The sequence below is a fragment of the Oncorhynchus nerka genome, linkage group LG7, assembly GCF_034236695.1.
Source record: "Oncorhynchus nerka isolate Pitt River linkage group LG7, Oner_Uvic_2.0, whole genome shotgun sequence".
Classification (NCBI taxonomy): Eukaryota; Metazoa; Chordata; class Actinopteri; order Salmoniformes; family Salmonidae; genus Oncorhynchus; species Oncorhynchus nerka.
In genome coordinates, this window is record NC_088402.1 from 72715858 (window position 1) to 72737419 (window position 21562).

Sequence of the window (21562 nt, forward strand, 5' to 3'; positions counted from 1 at the left end):
AGTTAAACTACACATACCAGAACATAGACAGACTAGTCCATGTCCTCTTTAACAGCTAAATAAATGACCTACAGCACATGTTGCATGTGTTCTAAGGCTGGATGAGAGGTTTGGCATTCTCCCAAGCAGAACCCAAGGATTGTAAGATCATTTCATCTATGTATTCAGTTCAACACTGCTTGTCTCTGTCTACGTAGGCCTAAATGTGTGTCCATCTGTGTTCAGGCACATGATCAAGTGTTAGCGTGTGGAATGTTTACAGTCTTAAAGCAGAAGTACATGCAGGTAACCTTAAAAAAGCACTTATCTCCTAAGCTAATTAAGGCGATGTGGCCTTGATCTATTCTAGCAGGATGCAACTCCCTCGCTGTCCCCATCTACCCAGTACCACCCACACTTTCTTTCAGAACACCTCAAATGGCACCGCTTACTACTCATTTTGATAGTATTACTTTGTTCCCCATCATTATACTGTACTGTTGGCTTCCATGTTGTTTCATAGTTATGGACCATAAATATGGAAAATATACGGTAAATGTTTTGCTCTTGTCACATCCATAAAGTTAAACATGATCTCTTGAATGTAGACCTGTAGCTACCACTAGATTCTATTTTCAATCAGGCTGGAAGTCAACACTACCTGTGAAAGAACAGACAGGTTTAACATAGGGTTAAAGAGGGGAGGGGTTGTTATCAGACTCCCTCTCCCTTGCTACCTCTCAAGCATGTCCTAAGCTCTCTCTCTGTCTCCCTTCCTCAGCCCTAGGAGCTTTATAGAGGGGAAAAAAGTCCCCAGTGGATGTTAAGAACACAGAAATTGGTGGATTATAAAGGGATATCCATTTTAGGGTAAAGGAAACAGAAGTTCCTCTCCACTATCTGAGTAAGTAGCTGTGTGAGTTGTAGTAGACTGTTGTAGTAGTATTGTGAGCTATTAAAACAAGGGAAGGGCAACTGTCAATAGAGAGGCGGTCTTGCATCAGAAGGACATGTGTTAGGAGTCTGAAGCACAGCACTGCTACTGTGGTGGACTGGACTGGGAGTCTCATGGCACACTGGTGGTTTTATCTACTAATGTCTTAATAGCTTAGTAAACTGGTAGTATCAGACACTGTTTTATTAACTGTTCACATAGACCACATGCTGTAATGTTATTTGGCAATACTGGCGTAGCGTTTCAAAGGAATAGGTTATAAGCATGTTTGGAGGTGTTTTTTGTAAAGAATCTTTGGGTGGCCTAGTGGATAAGAACGTTGGGCCAGTAACCAAAAGTTTGCTGGTTCGAATTCCCAAGTCAACTAGGTAAAAACTCTGTCGATGTGTCCTTGAGTAAGGCACTTAACCTTAATTGTTCCTGTAAGTCGCTCTGAACAAGAGTATCTGCTAAATGACTGAAATTAAATGTTTCATATGTGGTTGGTTTATAAACCCTGGGTGATCAACCCTTCATTAAAGGATGGAGTCATGGTCTCTTTCCTGCTCATTACAAATACACTAAAACAGAACTGGTAGCTAACTAGTAGCCAACCAGTTCTGTCTAGTTTGTCTCATTTTCAAAAGGATAAAAAGCATATATGACCCATAGTAAACTGTTAATGTTGTTGATTTTTCAAATGACAGCCTTGTATAGTTAGTTCATAATTAACAACAACCATAACAAACTCAAATGACAACTGTGATTCACCCCAATTTTTGGTAATACAATAAAACATTTACCAAAGCCAAAGACAAAACTCTTATGTGAGTACATCGCAGACAGACAATTGGTTATAAATGCACCAATCCTGGGCCTTGTTTGTTGTGTTTTGGTTGATCATGGTGGTTCCTAGGAAGTGAAACATTTGGTTAGGAAGCTGTTCTGGTCTGGTTTTCCTTGAAGCTAGTAAGCTAGGCACCTGGGGCTAACACTAACTAACTCTTAATTAGTGGTCTTTTCACAGCAGCCCATTATTGCCTTCCTGATAGATTACTACTGTTGGACTACAGCCAGTAACATGCTCTGTTTCTAGTGAAGAGGGATTTTTCAGTGATTAGGGAAGTTTCAGTCAGGTTCATGCTTTCATGACACAATGTCCATAGAGGCAGTCAGTCCCCAAAGGTTAGGGGTCAGAGGCCATCAGAGTTGAGAGAGTTTAGGGCTCCGACCCATGACACAGTGGCAGTGAGAGTAGGGAGTGTGAATTGTGATCACAGGAACTACTCTCCATGCTTGCGTTGTGTTGCCCAGAGCAGATTAGCATAACATTAAGTCCTTTGACAACAGTTGTTATTTAAAGCTTTTCCCGGCACATACGTTTTAAACAGCTTTACATTTCTCCCCATGCTTCAACAGTATTTCCCTTTATCTTGTCAATAGGTTTTCCGTGTTGTGGACGCTCTTTGGTTCGTCAAACAATTGTTAGGATAGTTGGGTCTGGTTCCTCAGTCTAAGAGTGATCCTCAAAACAACCTACACTACAAGTACAGTTATCTCATGTTAAATGTCACACAGAGAGCACAGTCCTGTATGATTGAGGGTGAAAGAAGTTCTTTGAGATGATGCTAAAAATCAATCATGTTTAGCATTGTGTTCACTGTCCAGCATTTCTCTCCGAACCCAGAGGCCTTTCCTTTCCATGGTCATAAGTAAACTACTGACTGGTCAGGTGAGATTGAATAGTTGATTCAAACAGCTGCCACGGTTTAGGTTTAGTCCAATGTCATGACTTTATACATTTCATTAGCTTTATCCTGATGCCAGTTGTTAGATTCTTCTTACACCCGTACCATGTTTTCCACATTAGATCGCTGCTTTCCACAACAGACTTTCTGTCTGGCAACCCACAACTTCTCGTTTATTCTAAAAGCCAAATATAGACCGTCAAACAGTTATCCTTCAGGTGTTTGTTTAACAAAGTATCAAGGTTATTATAGTAAACTAAAACTGGCACTGAAACAAAAACTAATCATAAAAAACTATTTAGAAAACCAAAATAAAATAATTGACAAACCCGTTTGAAAAACAAAACTGATACTGAAAATACTATCTTCGACTACAAAACTAACTCAAATAAAAACCATCATGAATTATGTTCCATTTTAAAGCTTCTGAATCTGTCACATCACACTGAGATTGACTTGAATTTAAAGGTAGACTCAGTGACGTTGCCACGAGCAGCACTGCAGGTATTGGTCGCCTTCACTGCTTAGATGTTGCATGCATCAACCAATGATTGTGTATGTCAACGACTATACAGTTGGGCACCAGATTGCTATAACATGTTGGTCGTGTTCCTCTGCTCACTTTAGAACCCCCTTCAAGTATTACAAAATAACAATCTGAGGCAGAATTTCCATAGGTTGCATTTGAGACTTGGCTCTTTCTTAGCCCATGTGATCTTCATTCCCAGCACAGCCATGGATGTAGGGAGAAGTATGGAGCTCCAAAAGATGAACGGGCAACATAGCAGAGACCTTGGCCCAGATAAGCTGAATTTAGAAGAAGGGTAAGTCTCTGGCTACACCATATACCCTAACACTGAACACAAATGCATCAACAGGCTATACCTGTCTGCATATAATTACTCACAGCCATGCCATTGGGATTTTGTTATATCCATGTGTAGTGCCACAGTGGGACCACAGCTTTCATGTTTTTAAATGTGTTTCTTTTCGCACAAGGTTTGATGGTCTGGAGTTTATGGCAGAGCGGGATGAGTTCCTGCCAGGGACGAGGCCAGGAATAAAGGCACCTCAGTTCACTGATGTGAGTGCTCAGCCTTAGTTTAAAGGTCATTAGTGTAAGCATCAGAGGTCTGTTGTATGAGAGTAATTATATTGTGATATAAAAATAACTTTATGTAAAATGTTACAACTAAAGCTAGATACTGTATTGTGTTTCAGATTGTGTGTGTGATTCTTTCCTTTTTTTCCCACCCTAGTTTGAGGGTAAGACATCATTTGGAATGTCCATCTTCAATCTCAGCAATGCCATCATGGGCAGTGGAATTCTGGGATTAGCATACGCTATGTCCAATACCGGTATCATCCTCTTCCTGTGAGTAACCATGCCAACACAACACAAGTCACACTAGTCCTCCTGTTTTTGTCAAGATCACCGTGGTTCCCTAAGGCTTGATGTCACAACTCTACTATGACCTCAGATCAGAACGCTGTTGTTGTGTGTGTCTGGGTCCAGGCTATATACCCAATAGGGTTAAAGAATGACACTGGTTGTGTTTATAGTATCATCATGCTGTGATGACACTATAATGATGAGACTATCCAGGCCACACTAGACCGAGTGCTTCACCGGCAGATCCATAAAGGGAAACATTTTGATTATTTTACAAGAAAAGAGTAGGTCTATTGTGGGTTTGATTTTCTGTCTGTGTGTACATTATTGAGAAGTCTGTTGAGTGTTTAACCTGGTCAATTACAACTATAAAGGCTCAACTCTACTAGTCTCAGTCCAGCTGGCACATTTGGTTCCTTGGAACTTACGTTTTTGGTTTCCCATTGGTTCTGGGAAAGAAGCCATGTGTTTCCTGACTGCTTTTTAAACATTCTGAGAATGGAAGTGGACATTTTGCCTGTTCTGGGATTGTACATTTTTAGGTTGCAGGGAGGTTCTGAGAATGTTTTACTATGGTTCCCTGACAGGTTTAATTTATGGAATGAGAACGGAAATTAAGGTCATTTGAGGGTAATTAGACTGCTAGCTTTGTTCGGGTTAACTGTTTTGAACTCCAAGCACAGATATGACACATGGAAATTCATTTGCTTAAGCATTAATTATGCAAACACATTTTATTTTTTATTGTGGCACAGCATCAGTGAGATTAGAACCTATGATCTTCTGTTCCCTATCCTTGGAATTAGTTCACTGTGCCACAAGGATGAAGCTAGCATGCCATGTTCTTTTAACTCATACAAAGTTATTCATTTTAATCTACTCAAACAGACCCCATTTCAAAGAAAACAAGAACTCATTAATGTCAGGTGTGGCCAACATACCCGAACACACTTAACAGGAAAGAGGGGTCGGCAAGTTTAGTGCCTTTATTTGAGCCAGTTTACTACAGCAGGAATATTACACTGCAGCAAAAGTAAATGTGAATTATTATGTGGATTATAATTAATGGGCATTGTTGTCGGAGTTGATACATTATTTTGTAAGGGAAAATCAAGTCTGAAATTTCAAAGTGGAAATGACAAACTTCAGAACTGGCCACACTGCCAATCAGAATGTGTTCCATGGCTAAATATGTGGTTGCTTCATGTTGTCTATTTACGTTATTTTATGTTCCCGCATTGTCATCAACTCCAATTCGAATGTTAGTCCGTTATAGCCTAGTTTGTTAAATTGCCTACAGAAAAAAAAACTAAATGTACGTAGGCCTATCCATAAATATAAATATGTTGAACATGTCTGCTGTCAACATTGTAAGAAACCTAACCGCATGGCTTCAATATGGAAATATATTGTTAACACCCCCGAGAGTTGATGTCCGCTGACCCCGCGGAAATTAATTAGCTTAATTTAAAAATAAATAAAAAATGTGTCAGTTTAAACTAGAGATATTAGTTTGTTTTTCGTTGGCTGCGTCTCAATCTACCGCATCCACCAATGTTGCACTTCCACATCTGCTGTGAAGAGTTAGAGCAGTGTCGGTCAGACCATGAGACATCTGCTATGAAAGGTGACATAGTTAGAGCAGTGTCGGTCAGACCATGAGACATCTGCTGTGAAAGGTGACAGAGTTAGAGCAGTGTCGGTCAGACCATGAGACATCTGCTGTGAAAGGTGACAGAGTTAGAGCAGTGTCGGTCAGACCATGAGACATCTGCTATGAAAGGTGACATAGTTAGAGCAGTGTCGGTCAGACCATGAGACATCTGCTGTGAAAGTTGACAGAGTTAGAGCAGTGTCGGTCAGACCATGAGACATCTGCTGTGAAAGGTGACAGAGTTAGAGCAGTGTCGGTCAGACCATGAGACATCTGCTGTGAAAGGTGACATAGTTAGAGCAGTGTCGGTCAGACCATGAGACATCTGCTATGAAAGGTGACATAGTTAGAGCAGTGTCGGTCAGACCATGAGACATCTGCTGTGAAGAGTTAGAGCAGTGTCGGTCAGACCATGAGACATCTGCTGTGACAGAGTTAGAGCAGTGTCGGTCAGACCATGAGACATCTGCTGTGAAAGGTGACAGAGTTAGAGCAGTGTCGGTCAGACCATGAGACATCTGCTATGAAAGGTGACAGAGTTAGAGCAGTGTCGGTCAGACCATGAGACATCTGCTGTGAAAGGTGACAGAGTTAGAGCAGTGTCGGTCAGACCATGAGACATCTGCTGTGAAAGGTGACAGAGTTAGAGCAGTGTCGGTCAGACCATGAGACATCTGCTATGAAAGGTGACAGAGTTAGAGCAGTGTCGGTCAGACCATGAGACATCTGCTATGAAAGGTGACATAGTTAGAGCAGTGTCGGTCAGACCATGAGACATCTGCTATGAAAGGTGACATAGTTAGAGCAGTGTCGGTCAGACCATGAGACATCTGCTGTGAAAGGTGACAGAGTTAGAGCAGTGTCGGTCAGACCATGAGACATCTGCTGTGAAAGGTGACAGAGTTAGAGCAGTGTCGGTCAGACCATGAGACATCTGCTGTGACAGAGTTAGAGCAGTGTCGGTCAGACCATGAAACATCTGCTGTGAAAGGTGACAGAGTTAGAGCAGTGTTGGTCAGACCATGAGACATCTGCTGTGAAAGGTGACAGAGTTAGAGCAGTGTCGGTCAGACCATGAGACATCTGCTGTGAAAGGTGACAGAGTTAGAGCAATGTCGGTCAGACTATCAGACATCTGCTGTGAAAGGTGACAGAGTTAGAGCAGTGTCGGTCAGACCATGAGACATCTGCTGTGAAAGGTGACAGAGTTAGAGCAGTGTCGGTCAGACCATGAGACATCTGCTGTGACAGAGTTAGAGCAGTGTCGGTCAGACCATGAAACATCTGCTGTGAAAGGTGACAGAGTTAGAGCAGTGTCGGTCAGACCATGAGACATCTGCTGTGAAAGGTGACAGAGTTAGAGCAGTGTCGGTCAGACTATGAAAGGTGACAGAGTTAGAGCAGTGTCGGTCAGACTATGAAAGGTGACAGAGTTAGAGCAGTGTCGGTCAGACCATGAGACATCTGCTGTGAAAGGTGACAGAGTTAGAGCAGTGTCGGTCAGACCATGAGACATCTGCTGTGAAAGGTGACAGAGTTAGAGCAGTGTCGGTCAGACCATGAGACATCTGCTGTGAAAGTTGACAGAGTTAGAGCAGTGTCGGTCAGACCATGAGACATCTGCTGTGAAAGGTGACAGAGTTAGAGCAGTGTCGGTCAGACCATGAGACATCTGCTGTGAAAGGTGACAGAGTTAGAGCAGTGTCGGTCAGACCATGAGACATCTGCTGTGAAAGGTGACAGAGTTAGAGCAGTGTCGGTCAGACCATGAAAGGTGACAGAGTTAGAGCAGTGTCGGTCAGACCATGAAACACAAAATCACCTTTAGCATCTGAACGGTTTGACCCACAAACTCTATGGAAAGATGAGGCTCTCACGAACAAGATGGTGTTCTACGTTTTGCTCTATGACCCCCACAAGCATCTTGGGACTCGTCTGAAGTCGGTACAGCCGATCTGCCAACTTTTGTCTGAAGCGTCCGAACAGTTTTGGCTACACACTAATATGACCCCTCTGTGGAAGGTGAGACTCTCACAAACACGTACATTTCATGATTTGTTATAGGAAGCCCATAGGCATCACAAGACTTGTCTGAAGGTCCCCCAGTACAAGTTCATTTAAAAAAAATGGAAGTATAGTATATATGGAGACTTTAATGACAAAAATAAGGGGATAAATACATGTGAAACAAATAAAAAACGATGTTTCCTGATCTTTCTTATACCTCTCAGATATAGGACACACACTTCAGAACAAACTTCCTTTAGAATTTTTGTGGGACTATCTGTTGTTTTCCCTGTGGGCGGATCATATTAATTAAGACAATGCAGACCATGGAGGATTTTATGCCAAGAAACTGGACAAAGATCCAATATAAAGAGAATGTCCGCTCACTGTTTAACTGCTCCCAAATATAATGTTCTGTAAACATAATGGAACCATCTTACAGATCGCATTCACACTTCTGCAGAAATAGCAAAAGGCTCCTCAATTGCATTGCATGCGCGCTGGATGTTCACCATAAAGGCCAGACAGTGAATCATTCTAATAAGTCAAATAAAATGAAAACAGGATATATATTTTTTAACTAAAGATAACTAACTATAGTTCTAAATAGCTTGGGGTCAACAGGATATAAAAGAAAACGGATTGCTGGTGAATCAGTCTTCGTTATAGCCTATACACCTACGGTAACGATAGCCTAAGGAGGGCTTGTTTTTTTATCATGTGAAACAGCAAACAATCAAGCAATGTCATCTCTCATTTCATGATGTGCATATATACATGTAGCCTACATGGAGTGGTTTTTATGCACGTCCAAGATGGGAGCTGGCTCAAATATTGTAGGCCTATACAATACAATAAAAAGGGGATGTCACTCTTTTGATTCTCCCAAACATGATCTTTTAATAAAGTTTTTTGATGTAAGATTTATATCAAGGCAGTCTCACGAGCCAAATCCTTTATTGATAGGCTTGGCTACTTGTTGAATGCATTGGGCAGGACAAGAAAACAGTGGCTATATGCTTGGTTTTTAATCAAATGAAACCAAATGGAAAAAACATTTGGTTTTTTATGTTTATTAATACGATGGTTACCAGCACAAAGATCACATCTCTCTTGTTCCATGAGCTTAAGGCTGTCACGGCTGTCACGGCTCACGATATGTGCTGCAGAAAATTGTCATTTTTGCGCTTGTGTTCAAGGCCACACCTCAGAGCAAGCGAGCTGATGTTAGACAGGTAAATTGCTGAATCTGGTGGAAAATGCCAGTTTTTACATGCTGAAATTGCAAACTAACGTGCGTTTGGCACTTGCGCCAGCTGAAAATAGAGCCCTACAAGTTTTACATTTCCTGCAGTTCTCCTGCAACAGGGTGATCATATTAAGATCTTACATCTGTACACACAATGGGGGTTCGAAGGATATGGTTTGGCCTGATCTGTGTTATGTGTGTTCTCAGTCGCTTCCTGTATCTGAGTATGAGAGATGGCCTATTTGCTCGCTCAGTCTGTGTAGTGCTCTTACACACGCTGCTCTCCTAAATCAGATTTGTGGTTATAAATAGCTTGTAGTGATCAGATCAAAGGCAGGTCTTCCTGGATCAGTCATGTGTGTCCATTGGGAATTGGGAGGGATGGACTAGCAGGCGGGTGATCTGCGTCACAAATGATTCACACTTGTGATGGTCATTCATAGCTAGTAGTACAACAGCGAGAGAAATTGGGTCAACAGCGTTACTGAGTCATTAGCCATTGCGGCGTGATGTCTGGTACCGCGAGACTACTAAGCCATTGATGAGGCTGTGCCAAAGGTAAATTATATGTTGATTAAGAGAATGTATGTTAATTGCAGAGCTTTATAATGTTAAGAAATCAAGGTTGTAATTTATGTTTGTTTGTGGTTTCAGTATCCTGTTGCTATTCATCGCCATTTTGTCAGCCTATTCCATCCACCTCCTCCTGAGAAGTGCAGGAGTTGTAGGTAAGATGCTGATATTTTACCAAGATACCTATCTTTAAAATTAAACAAAGAACATTCGTAATATAGCCTACAATTATTTGAGAAACAGACGCCTCACAAGTCCTCAACTGGCAGCTTCATTAAATAGTACCCGCAAAACACCAGTCTCAACGTCAACAGTGAAGAGGCGACTCCGGGATGCTGGCCTTCTGTCCAGTGTCTGTGTTGTTTTTCCCATCTTAATCTTTTATTTTTATTGTCCAGTCTGAGATATGGCTTTTTCTTTGCAGCTCTGCCTAGAAGGCCAGCATCCCGGAGTTGCCTCTTCACTGTTGACGTTGAGACTGGTGGTTTGCGGATACTATTTAATGAAGCTGCCAGTTGAGGACTTGTGAGGTGTCTGTTTCTCAAACTAGACACTCTAATGTACTTGTCCTCTTGCTCAGTTGTGCACCGGGGCCTCCCACTCCTCTTTCTATTCTGGTTAGAGCCAGTTTGCGCTGTTCTGTGAAGGGAGAAGTACACAGCGTTGTACGAGATCTTTAGTTTCTGGTAATTTCTCACATGGAATATCCTTCATTTCTCAGATGAAGGATAGACTGATGAATTTCAGAAGAAAGTTCTTTGTTTCTGGCCGTTTTGAAGGTGTAATCGAACCCACAAATGCTGACGCTCCTTATACTCAACTAGTCTAAAGAAGGCCAGTTGTATTGCTGCTTTAATCAGGACAACAGTTTTCAGCTGTGCTAACATAATTGCAAAAGGGTTTTCTAATGATCAATTAGCCTTTTAAAATGATCAACTTGGATTAGCTAACACAACGTGCCATTGGAACACAGGAGTGATGGTTGCTGATAATGGGCCTCTGCATGTCTATGTAGATATTCCAAAAAACATCAGCCGTTTCCAGCTATAATAGTCACTTACAAAATTAACAATGTCTACACTGTATTTCTGATCAATTTGATGTTATTTGTTTAAGACTACCAAGAAACACTCTGTGTGAGCCTGGTTTTAGCCCACTGCTCTTCAAAGGTTGACATGCATGCGTGTGTTCTTTCAGGCATCCGTGCCTATGAGCAGCTAGGGCACCGTGCCTTTGGACAACCAGGCAAGGTTTTGGCGGGCTCCATCATCACCATGCACAACATTGGAGGTAAAGTACAGCATGTCACCGGCAGGTCATGATTGGCTTATGTTATTGTATGTAAGCCTCATGTATGTACTTACTTAAGTACAAGTGCCACTGAAATTGCTCCTGTCATAGAAGGTCTAATGACTTAAGTGACATAATATACAAGTGTAAACAAGTTTTGTTTTGCGTTTCCCATAGCGATGTCCAGTTACCTCTTCATTGTGAAGTCTGAGCTCCCGTTGGTCATGCAGGCCATTCTGGGCCTGACGGAAAATACTGGGTAGGTGTCTCTAGAAGGCAGTTGTTGCTGTTATTTCATAATGCAGGCTTTAAAACAGGAGCATTTAAAATGTGAATTTGATAGATTGTTCTGAAAGTTGGCTATATTGTATAGTTTGTGTGTTCTTGCTGTCTCTCTGTCAGAGAGTGGTATTTGGATGGGAGATACCTGATCATCATTGTAAGCATCATCATCATCTTTCCACTCTCACTCATGAGACACCTTGGTAAGTTTCCATGTCTTAGACCATCCCTCATTTCACTTCACAATCTATATTCATACTTTTTTGTTGTTGTAGTATGCTAGTAGTGATGATGAAACATGCACAGAATAACACGAAATGTCTCTATTTCAACACAACGTGATCTTCTGTTATCACCTCACAGGTTACCTTGGTTACACCAGTGGCTTTTCTCTGTCCTGTATGGTTTTCTTCCTCATCTCGGTGAGTCCTCTTCATCAACCAACTAACCCATCTCCCATCCAACTAAACAATACATAGCCTGGCCCCATATCTGTTTCTGCTCGCTTGCCAACTCCCATGGTTGTAATGGTCAACAACCCTACAAGTTAGCTATACAGCACAAACAGGTCTGGGACCAGGCTAATCAAATCAAATTGTATTCGTCACATGCTTCGTAGTGTAAACTAACAGTGGAATGCTTACTTACGAATCCTTTTCCAACAATGCAGAGTTAAAGATAAAAATAAAAATTAAACAAGTGCAGGGGTATGAGGTAATTGAGGTAGCGATGTAGTTTGAAAGTGAGTCTGTTTGTGTGGCGTCAGAATACATGTACAGTGTGTGCACGTGGGTGTATGTAGCGTGTGTACGTGTGTGTGGGTAGAGTCCAGTGTGTGTGCACAGAGCCAGAGGAAGAGAGTTTGTGCAAAAAAGGGTCAATGTAGGTAGTCTGGGTATCCATTTGATTAGCTATTTAGCAGTCTTGTTTAGAATACTTATGGCTTGGGGGTAGAAACTGTTCAGGGTCATTTTGGTTCCAGACTTGGTGCATTGGTAACACATGCTGTGCAGCAGCAGAGAGAACAGTCTGTGGCTTGGGTGGCTGGAGTCTTCAGTGTTTGACTAAACAGTCAGTTGGTTACTCCCACTAGGTGATCTATAAGAAATTCAACATCCCGTGTCCACTGGAGGAAATAACCAGTCACAGTAACCACTCAGCGTACGCCCTGATGGAGAGTCTTGGTAACCACTCATTCGTCACCCCGGCCTATGTCAATTCTGATGGGGACTTCTGTGAACCACAGCTATTCACCATCAACACGCAGGTCAGAGAGGAAGAGACATGTAATACAGGCAGACATTGTATTTAACATTAAATAGCGCAATTTCTGATTGTGAGTTTTCTAGATTTGTGTCTCAGACAATCTAGCTGTGATAAGATTATGGATTTGTTATGGCAATATACAGTACCAGTCAAAAGTTTGGACACACCTACTCATTCAAGGGTTTTTCTTTATTTTTACTATTTTCTACTTTGTAGTGCCACTGAAATTGGCTTGGTAGACAAAGGAAAGGGGTGGGACAAGCTCAAGAGCGGGAAACTCAGAGGGGACCCCAGTACATACACTACACTCATGGAAATTCTTATACTTTGAACATGAACAACCGCTCATTCTAAAAATAATTTGCAATTTACATATTTATGAGCATATGCCTTTGTTGTCCCTCTCTGCAATCATCGGTCTGTCTGCTGGATAGATTGCCAACAGAAAGTCTCTGGTTTGTCCACCAGAGATCAAAGTCTTTCGGAGTTGTAGCTTGTTATAATGGATACGCCAGAGTACCATTCGGTCATTCGACTGGTTGCGTTTACCAGACTAAAGTACTTAAACAGATGCAGCCAGAATAATTGTTCTTTAGTTTGTAGATTTCTTAGCCATTTCAACGTGGGAATGATCTCCACGTTCTCTGGTCTTGTCCTTTGGTAGAGTTGCCAACCATTTCAACATGTAGCGACAGCTTCCATGTTTTCTGGTTTAATAATATAAATTTTGTCGGAAGAGGGTTTTATACTTAGTAGAAAAGGGGGCGTTCCATGACGCCGTGAAATGTCTGTGCTCACGGGGGCGTGGCCACTGACTGATCCTAATTTACTCTGAAAAACAACTCTCATTTAGAAGACTAAGATCACATTGTTATCTTTCCAAAAGTATTCCTATATACTCAATCATTTATTTTATACAACATTCAGATGCAAACCCCATAAGTGTATACAAACAAAGAAACAGTAATGTGTGTCTCCTGTCCTTCTTGAGGTCACCAAATTAAACTTGATATGACTGTTCCTTAAGTGTCCATGGACCACCCAACTGATTGGAATACAGAAACACTTTTCAATTATTTAACCTTTTGATGTCCAAGTGTCTCTCTGTGTTTCACAATCTCGATATTACTGAGCCCAGAAGCAGAGTATTTTATGACCACCATAAAGCAGCCCCTGCCACCTCTGTGGGAGAGAGAGGGCGCTGTAGAGCGAACCCACGGTAGATCTTCAGATCTAGGAGAGTTATGATAGTCCCCCTCTGGTGGGTTCAAGTTGAAAGGATCCTGCAAGTTGCAAACCACCATAAGAATTAACCTTGGATGTCCTTGTTTGTGGATCAGCATAGCAGTTCCCCCCTTGGTGGTTTACCCTGGTAGGATTTCGGACAGCTGCAAACCACCACAAGAATGGCCAGGGAATGTCCTGGTTGGGGATTGCCGTTGCAGTCCCCCTCTGGTGGTTGACCCAGGTAGGCTTTCTATGAATTATAAAGCACCACAAGAATGGCCAGGGAATGATCTGATTGGTGATCGCCATTGCGGTCCCCCTCTGGTGGTCGACCAGGGTAGAATTTCTGTAAATGGAGCAGGCCGCCACTATCAGGAATCGAGGTTAGACCCAGATGCAGACACGTCGAATTGACAATGTTTTAATATTCCAACAGGGGCAGGTAATAGACAGGTCAAGGCAGGCAGGGGTCAGTAAACCAGAGGTGGGGCAACGGTACCGGACGCCAGGCAGGCAGGGTCAGGGTAGGCAGAGGTCAATAATCCAGAGGTGGGGCAACGGTACTGGACGCCAGGCAGGCTCAGGGTCAGGGTAGGAAGAGGTCAATAATCCAGAGGTGGGGCAAAGGTACAGGACAGCAGGCAGGCTCAGGGGCAGGCAGAGTGGTCAGGCAGGCGGGCTCAGAGTCAGGACAGGCAAGGGTCAAAACCAAGAGGGCGAGAAAAAGAGAGACTGGGAAAATCAGGAGCTGAGAACAAAGACGCTGGTTGACTTAACAAACAAGACAAACTGGCAACGGACAAACAAAGAACACAGGTATAAATACACAGGGGATAATGGGGAGATTTCGTCAACACCTGGAGGGGGGTGGAGACAATCACATGGACAGGTGAAACAGATCAGGGTGTGACAGCCACAAGGATGGGCAGTGGATGTCCGGATTGTGATCGTGGTTATGGAAACGTCGCCTGGTCGTCCAGGCTGGTGATTCTAGGCTACAGCTGTAAGACACCAGCTTCGGGCAGTCTACAGGGATGACCTATGGACCTCTTGTGGAGAAACTGGTGAGTACTGTAGATGTAGTCAAAGGCCTCAGAGTACATTTTCAACTCTACTAAGGCTGGTATTTTGTTCGGACCCTTAAGTGATCCAAGCATAAATCCACATGAAATGTTCAGTTGTACATCTGCGTTTGTGCTTACACAAGCGCACATACCAAGTTAAAGAAACCAAGTATCCGGGTAGGCTGCAACCTGTTCAGAATGAGTCTGACGTCATCAGATCATTTCCAGGTCAATGCCTCCAGACGTGTTAAGGGGACCTGTAGTAGTTTTAGTACACGTCAATGTGTCTTACACCATTGCAGTGGTGGTAGGTATGAAGGAGTCTATTTCATAGCTAACCTCACAACGGAATTACTCCCTAAGTACTGAACCAGTCGTACGCGGTGTGATCATGATTCATTACTTCTAATAACTTTCCTCCTGAATGGAGGGTTCTATTTATGAGTGGCATGTGTTTTAACCATCAGAAGAGTGTTCTGGAGATTCCCATACACGTGTTGCAATCTGAGTGACTACTAACTCCTCTATCACTGTTATCAATAGCAATTTGACTTGTGAGGTCTATAATCCTCTTACTGATTGTTGTTGGACTCACTGTGCTGGCATTGATACTGGTACTCAAGGGGACCAGTTAACCATGGCAATTTATTCTAAAATGTTATCCTACCGGAACACGTGATTAGAGCATTTTACTAGTTGCATTGTGTTAGGGTTGCGTCAATTAGAATCTGGTATCAGGATAAATATGACATTGAGTCACCGATTGTATAGTTTGGCGTGGACATCTTCATATTTAGTTTTGACTAAATCGAGATGTTCCTGTAAAAAAACTATTTTGTTCCTGTAGAAGACGATTTTGTTGAAGAGTTTGTGCTCGTTCGTTGTCATAAGTTTTTGCAATTACATTTAATTGTTCAGTTTTCAAATGCAGTTCCATATTTAGCACCAGTCTCAATGTTAACAGTGAAGAGGCGACTCCGGGATACTGGCCATCTAGGCAGAGTTGCAAAGAAAAAGCCATATCTCAGACTGGCCAAGAAAAAGAGAAGATTAAGATGGGAAAAAGAACACAGACACTGGACAGAGGAACTCTGCCTAGAAGGACAGCATTCCGGAGTCTCCTATTCACTGTTGACATTGAGACTGGTGTTTTGTGGGTACTATTTTACCAATTTTTTTCATGCAATTTCTCAGAACAAGAATAGACTGACGAGTTTCAGGAATAAAGGTCTTTGTTTCTGTCCATTTTGAGCCTGTAATCGAACCCACAAATGCTGATGCTCCAGATTATCAACTAGTCTAAGGAAGGCCAGTTTTATTGCTTCTTTGACTATTACTATGTCAGAGAAACAAGATGGAGGAAACCTCCTTGTATTGTTCAAATGGCAACACACCTCCCATGTTGTATAACATAATGTGGGTGCATAATGTAATCTGCTTTTCAATTTTATATAGGCTGAATCAAAATAAATGCCTCATTCTATCTTAGATTCCTCGCACAGGGGCTCCAAGTGTCGTAGCGTTTGCTGTCATTAAATGTGAAGACCTTTATATTATCAAATCAATTCTCTATGTATAATTATTCCCTGATTAAACAAATCACGGAATAGTAATTAACTAGGAAGGCACCACGGGAAAATGTTGTTTATAGAGTTGCAATTTCCCGAATACAACTCTTCAGATATTTTATTATCTTATCATTTACAGTCGTCTATTAATGTATTATTTCTTCATCAGTCTCATTCTTGAACGTCGCAAACCCTTGGATATCTGCACAAATCCTACCATCATAAATCATGAATCAGCTAAAAACAGCTATATACAGTTGAAGTTGGAAGTTTACATACACTTAGGTTGGAGTCATTAAAACTCGTTTTTCAACCACTCCACAAACTATAGTTTTGGCAAGTCGGTTAGGACATCTACTTTGTACATGACACAAGTACATTTTTCCAACAATTGTTGACAGACAGATGATTTCACTTATAATTCACTGTATCACAATTCCAGTGGGTCAGAAGTTTACATACACTAAGTTGACTCTCCCTAAACAGCTTGGAAAATTCCAGAAAATGACATCATGGCTTTAGAGGCTTCTGATAGGCTAATTGACATCATTTGAGTCAATTGGAGGTGTACCTGTGGATGTAGTTCAAGGCTTACCTCCAAACTCAGTGCCTCTTTGCTTGACATCATGGGAAAATCAAAAGAAATCAGCCAAGACCTCAGAAAATCATTTGTAGACCTCCACAAGTCTGGTTCATCCTTGGGAGAAATTTCCAAACGCCTGAAGGTACCACGTTCATCTGTAAAAACAATAGTACGCAAGTATAAACACCATGGGACCACGCAGTTGTCATACCGCTCAGGGAATGAGACGTGTTCTGTCTCCTAGAGATGAACATACTTTGGTGCAAAAAGTGCAAATCAATCCCAGAACAACAGAGAAGGACCTTGCAGAAAATAGGCACAAAAGTATCTATATCCACAGTAAAACGAGTCCTATATCGACATAACCTGAAAGGCCGCTCAGCAAGGAAGAAGCCACTGCTCCAAAACCGCCATAAAAAAGCCAGACTATGGTTTGCAACTGCTCATGGGAACAAAGATCATACTTTTTGGAGAAATGTCCTCTGGTCTGATGAAACAAAAATAGAACTGTTTGGCCATAATGACCATCGTTATGTTTGGAGGAAAAAGGGGGACGCTTGCAAGCCGGAGAACACCATCCCAACCATGAAGCACAGGGGTGGCAGCATCATGTTGTGGGGGTGCTTTGCTGCAGGAGGGACTGGTGCACTTCACAAAATAGATGGCAACATGAGGATGGAAAATCATGTGGCTATATTGAAGCAACATCTCAAGACATCAGTCAGGAAGTTAAAGCTTGGTCGGAAATGGGTCTTCCAAATGGGAAATGACCACAAGCATACTTCCAAAGTTGTGGCAAAATTGCTTAAGGACAACAAAGTCAAGGTATTGGAGTGGCCATCACAAATCCCTGATCTCAATCCTATAGAAAATGTGTGGGCAGAACTGAAAAAGCGTGTGCTAGTAAGGAGGCCTACTAACCTGACTCGGTTACACCTTCTTTGTCAGGAGGAATGGGCCAAAATAACTTATTGTGGGAAGCTTGTGGAAGGCTACCTGAAACATTTGACCCAAGTAAAAAAAAAATGTAAAGGCAATTCTACCAAATACTAATTGAGTGTATGTAAACTTCTGACCCACTGGGAATGTGATGAAAGAAATAAAAGCTGAAATAAATCATTCTCTCTGCTATTATTCTCATATTTCACATTCTTAAAATAAAGTGGTGATCCTAACTGACCTAAGACAGTGAATTGTTAGGATAAAATGTCAGGTATTGTGAAAAAGTGTAAATGTATTTGGCTAAGGTATATGTAAACTTCCGACATCAACTGTATATACAGATCTTCACAGGAGAGTTATGACAGTGTACTTTGAATAATGTATTTGTTTAACACTTTTTTTGGTCACTACATGATTACATATGTGTTATTTAATGTCTTCACTATTATTCTAAAATGTAGAAAATAGTACAAATAAAGAAAAGCCCTTGAATGAGTAGGTGTTCTAACTTTTGACTGGTACTGTATGTGTTTACTACACTCAAATGAGCGTCTAGTTATGTTTATACATTTGAACCATTTTTAATTCATGGTTTGATTTCCTTCAGACAGCATATACCATCCCTATCCTGGCTTTTGCTTTTGTCTGCCATCCTGAGGTGCTTCCCATCTACACAGAGCTACAAGAGTAAGTCATGATCTGACACAATTGAGATTAGAGATGCAACACATATTCCTATGATTCACACACATACTACAGTAGACTCTACTGTCATATTCAGGTACTAATCTATGTCTGTCCACTGTGACCTTAGTGCCACCAAGAAACGCATGCAAACAGTTGCCAACATCTCCATTCTGGCCATGTTCGTCATGTACGGTCTAACCGCTATCTTCGGTTACCTTACCTTCTTTGGTAAGACACCGCTCCTGTAGCAATGAGAATAATGAAGTACTAATTATGTTCAGACTGTTCACTCATGTTGTTACTATGTTGTTACCCTATTGAGAAGTCTGGAATTGGAGAACTGGTGTATGAACGTATGGTTATGACTGTTTTAAAGCATACATGTGTGTCTTGAAGTATAACCACCATTCTCTGTTTCTCTGTGTTTTAGGTGGAGTAGAGTCCGAGCTCCTTCATACATACATTAAAGTGGACCCCTTGGACACACTGATCCTGTGTGTGCGTATGGCTGTGCTGGTGGCTGTTACTCTTACTGTCCCTGTGGTTCTCTTTCCGGTGAGACTCAAATTACAAGCAGGTAGAGGTGGGCAACAGCTACCAGAACAGAGTGTGCTGGCTTGTGTTTATGCAGTCTTATATTGGCTTGAAGGGTCCAGTAATGTTACAATAATGCATCCTTACTCTGAAGTCACTGCAGTGTCAGTAGGAGGATAATGAAGCTCTTGACCTGCAATACCCTTCTGCTATGGTTGCTAATTGGCTGACAGGTTTCAGGAACGTATCTGACATGCTTCTCCTGAGACATGGTTTTTGTTCCAAATGACACCCTATTCCCTATATAGTGCACTAATTTTGACCAGGGCCCACAGGACTCCGGTTAAAAGTAGTGCACTATGTAGGGGATAGGGTGTCAATTAGGACGTAGCCAGGGTGTATGATACAGGTCTGGTGACATCTCTCTGTCCCTCCACACCTCTCTTTAGATCCGCAGGGCCCTGCTGCAGCTGCTGTTCCCTGAGAAGCCCTTCCACTGGGCTCGCCACATCACCATCGCTGTGTGTCTCCTTATCATCGTCAATCTACTGGTCATCTTCGTGCCCACCATCCGAGACATTTTCGGTATCATCGGTAAGTGTGCAGAGACAGAGACCTGTAAAATGATTCTAGTTTCAATGCAAACCTAGTTTAGATTCACAGACTATTGTTATCCAAATTAGAAACTATGACCTCTAATAGTCTTATTCCTATAGAACATTTTCACATTCAACTTCCCTCCACCTCTTCACCCCTCCCTTCCCCACTCCCTCTCTCCATCTATTCCCCCTTCCCAACCCAGGGGCGACCTCTGCACCCAGCCTGATCTTCATCCTCCCGGGAATCTTCTACATCAGGATTGTTCCTGAAGAAACGGAACCTCTAAAATCCAAACCAAAGATTATGGTAAAACCTCAATCCTTTGTCTCATCTTCTTTAGCGATGTAGCAGTAAATAGTCTTTAGTAATTACAGTCACGCTTACTATATGAATTAATGTCAGAAAATGCGCTGTCATCCACCTCTCTCCCTGCAGGCTTCCTGTTTTGCCGTCTTAGGCTTCATCTTCATGGTGATGAGTACGTCATTCATCATTATTGATTGGGTGTCCGGAGAGTCTCGGAGTGGAGGCGGACACTAGCAACAGACAACAATAAACAAGAATACCAAAATGCCAACCAAAGCTCTCCCAAACATCAAATTCTCCCCGACGTGCCCATTATTTCACCATATCCAAATGACAGGGTCTCGGCTGGACATGGAAAATAATATATACTGAACAAAAATATAAACGCAACATGTAAAGTGTGGGTCCTATGTTTCACGAGCTGAAATAAAATATCCCAGAAATGTTCCATATATTTTTATTCAGTGTATAATTTAACTTCCCCCACAAGATGGCATTATGCTCCATGTGGTGAAGAAACAGAACCAGCATCATAACAACACAAAGCAACAGTTCTGAGGTGACAAACATTGTGGTTTGCTTTCAGGATGTTGTTTTGAGGCACTAGTATAGTTGTCACTGTGACAACAGGTTTAAGTGAAATGTGTACTATTTTGACACTAGAAACAATGAGAAACCATTGTAATTGTCTTCTAAGGGTAAGGATAGTATTTTATAAGTGTACCAATAAATGGCTTCATCATTGCCAAAGTCATCATTACCTTCCTCATCTACCTCCCTTGAATCTTCAGTGAGATATTTGTACACGTAAGGAAATCAAATGCATCTAATATTCTGGCATTCTGCAGATTTTCTCTTTCTGGTAAAGTTCGACTTTTCAAACAAGATTACAGAATGTTATGTAATTTGCTCTATTCCTGTCATTCATTCAGCAATGACTGTGTTATTTTTAGTGCAATCAAATCCAGTGTTTTTGCCCTATGCTCATACATAGTGATAGGTGTATTGATTCCAGAGCCTCCAGATGTGATCATTCTTGTTAGTTGTTCCATGATACCAAACTCATGTTAGGATAACAGTCAGAGATGTTCCTATGAGTGCAGTTATCAGCAGTGATAATGCCAGAAACCCTCCCAATTATTCATGACTGTTTAATTTTCAAGCTTTAATTTAAACTCTATATTATGTCCAGTAACTTGAATTGGATATTTAAAACTTTTCTATTGTTTATATCTATCATGTTGTATATACAAAACATGTACTCCTAGTCATCATGAATATGAATGGAAAGGGCTGTTTGTGTGAGCATACACGCTAATGTCCACTCAACACACACAAATACTGTCCTCAGCTTCACTAGTCAGTCAGACTCAAGAGCAGAAGTAGTACAATGTCTCCTGCTATCTTTAGACTTGGCTTTTCTGAGTAAGTCTGAGATCTCAGACAAACTGAGTCCTGTATCAGACGTGGTAAGCTGAACTATGGACCAACATTTTTTAGAGAGAATGGAGTCTGTTTTTTAAAATGTATTTGGTCTTAAAAAAATGTATTTGTTATTTGTCCATTAAAAGTTTCATGTAATTAAATGTTTTGAATCTGATTCGTTCTCTTTTCTAATAAATGTCCCATTGAAAATTGGGGTCTGAGTAGCGTAAATTGAGTACCTGAGAAGAGTT

The 21562-nt window shown here is 41.6% G+C and overlaps 1 protein-coding gene across 2 annotated transcripts; it reads left to right on the top strand.

The window, feature by feature from the left end:
* The first annotated feature begins 755 nt into the window (after positions 1–755).
* LOC115132324 (sodium-coupled neutral amino acid transporter 3-like) lies at positions 756–21486 on the top strand. 2 transcript variants are annotated; one of them, XM_029664871.2, is made up of 16 exons: positions 756–883; positions 3390–3485; positions 3661–3745; positions 3921–4036; positions 9619–9692; positions 10735–10827; positions 11005–11086; positions 11230–11312; positions 11473–11531; positions 12203–12376; positions 18367–18446; positions 18574–18674; positions 18877–19001; positions 19430–19574; positions 19783–19886; positions 20016–21486. In XM_029664871.2, the coding sequence occupies exons 2-16, from the start codon at positions 3397–3399 to the stop codon at positions 20118–20120; spliced, it is 1515 nt and encodes a 504-aa protein (XP_029520731.2). In that variant the 5' UTR covers positions 756–883; positions 3390–3396; the 3' UTR covers positions 20121–21486. The 2 variants fall into 2 exon arrangements, with proteins under 2 accessions (XP_029520731.2, XP_029520732.2); XM_029664872.2 differs by having other exon boundaries at positions 3395–3485.
* The last annotated feature ends 76 nt before the right edge of the window (positions 21487–21562 follow it).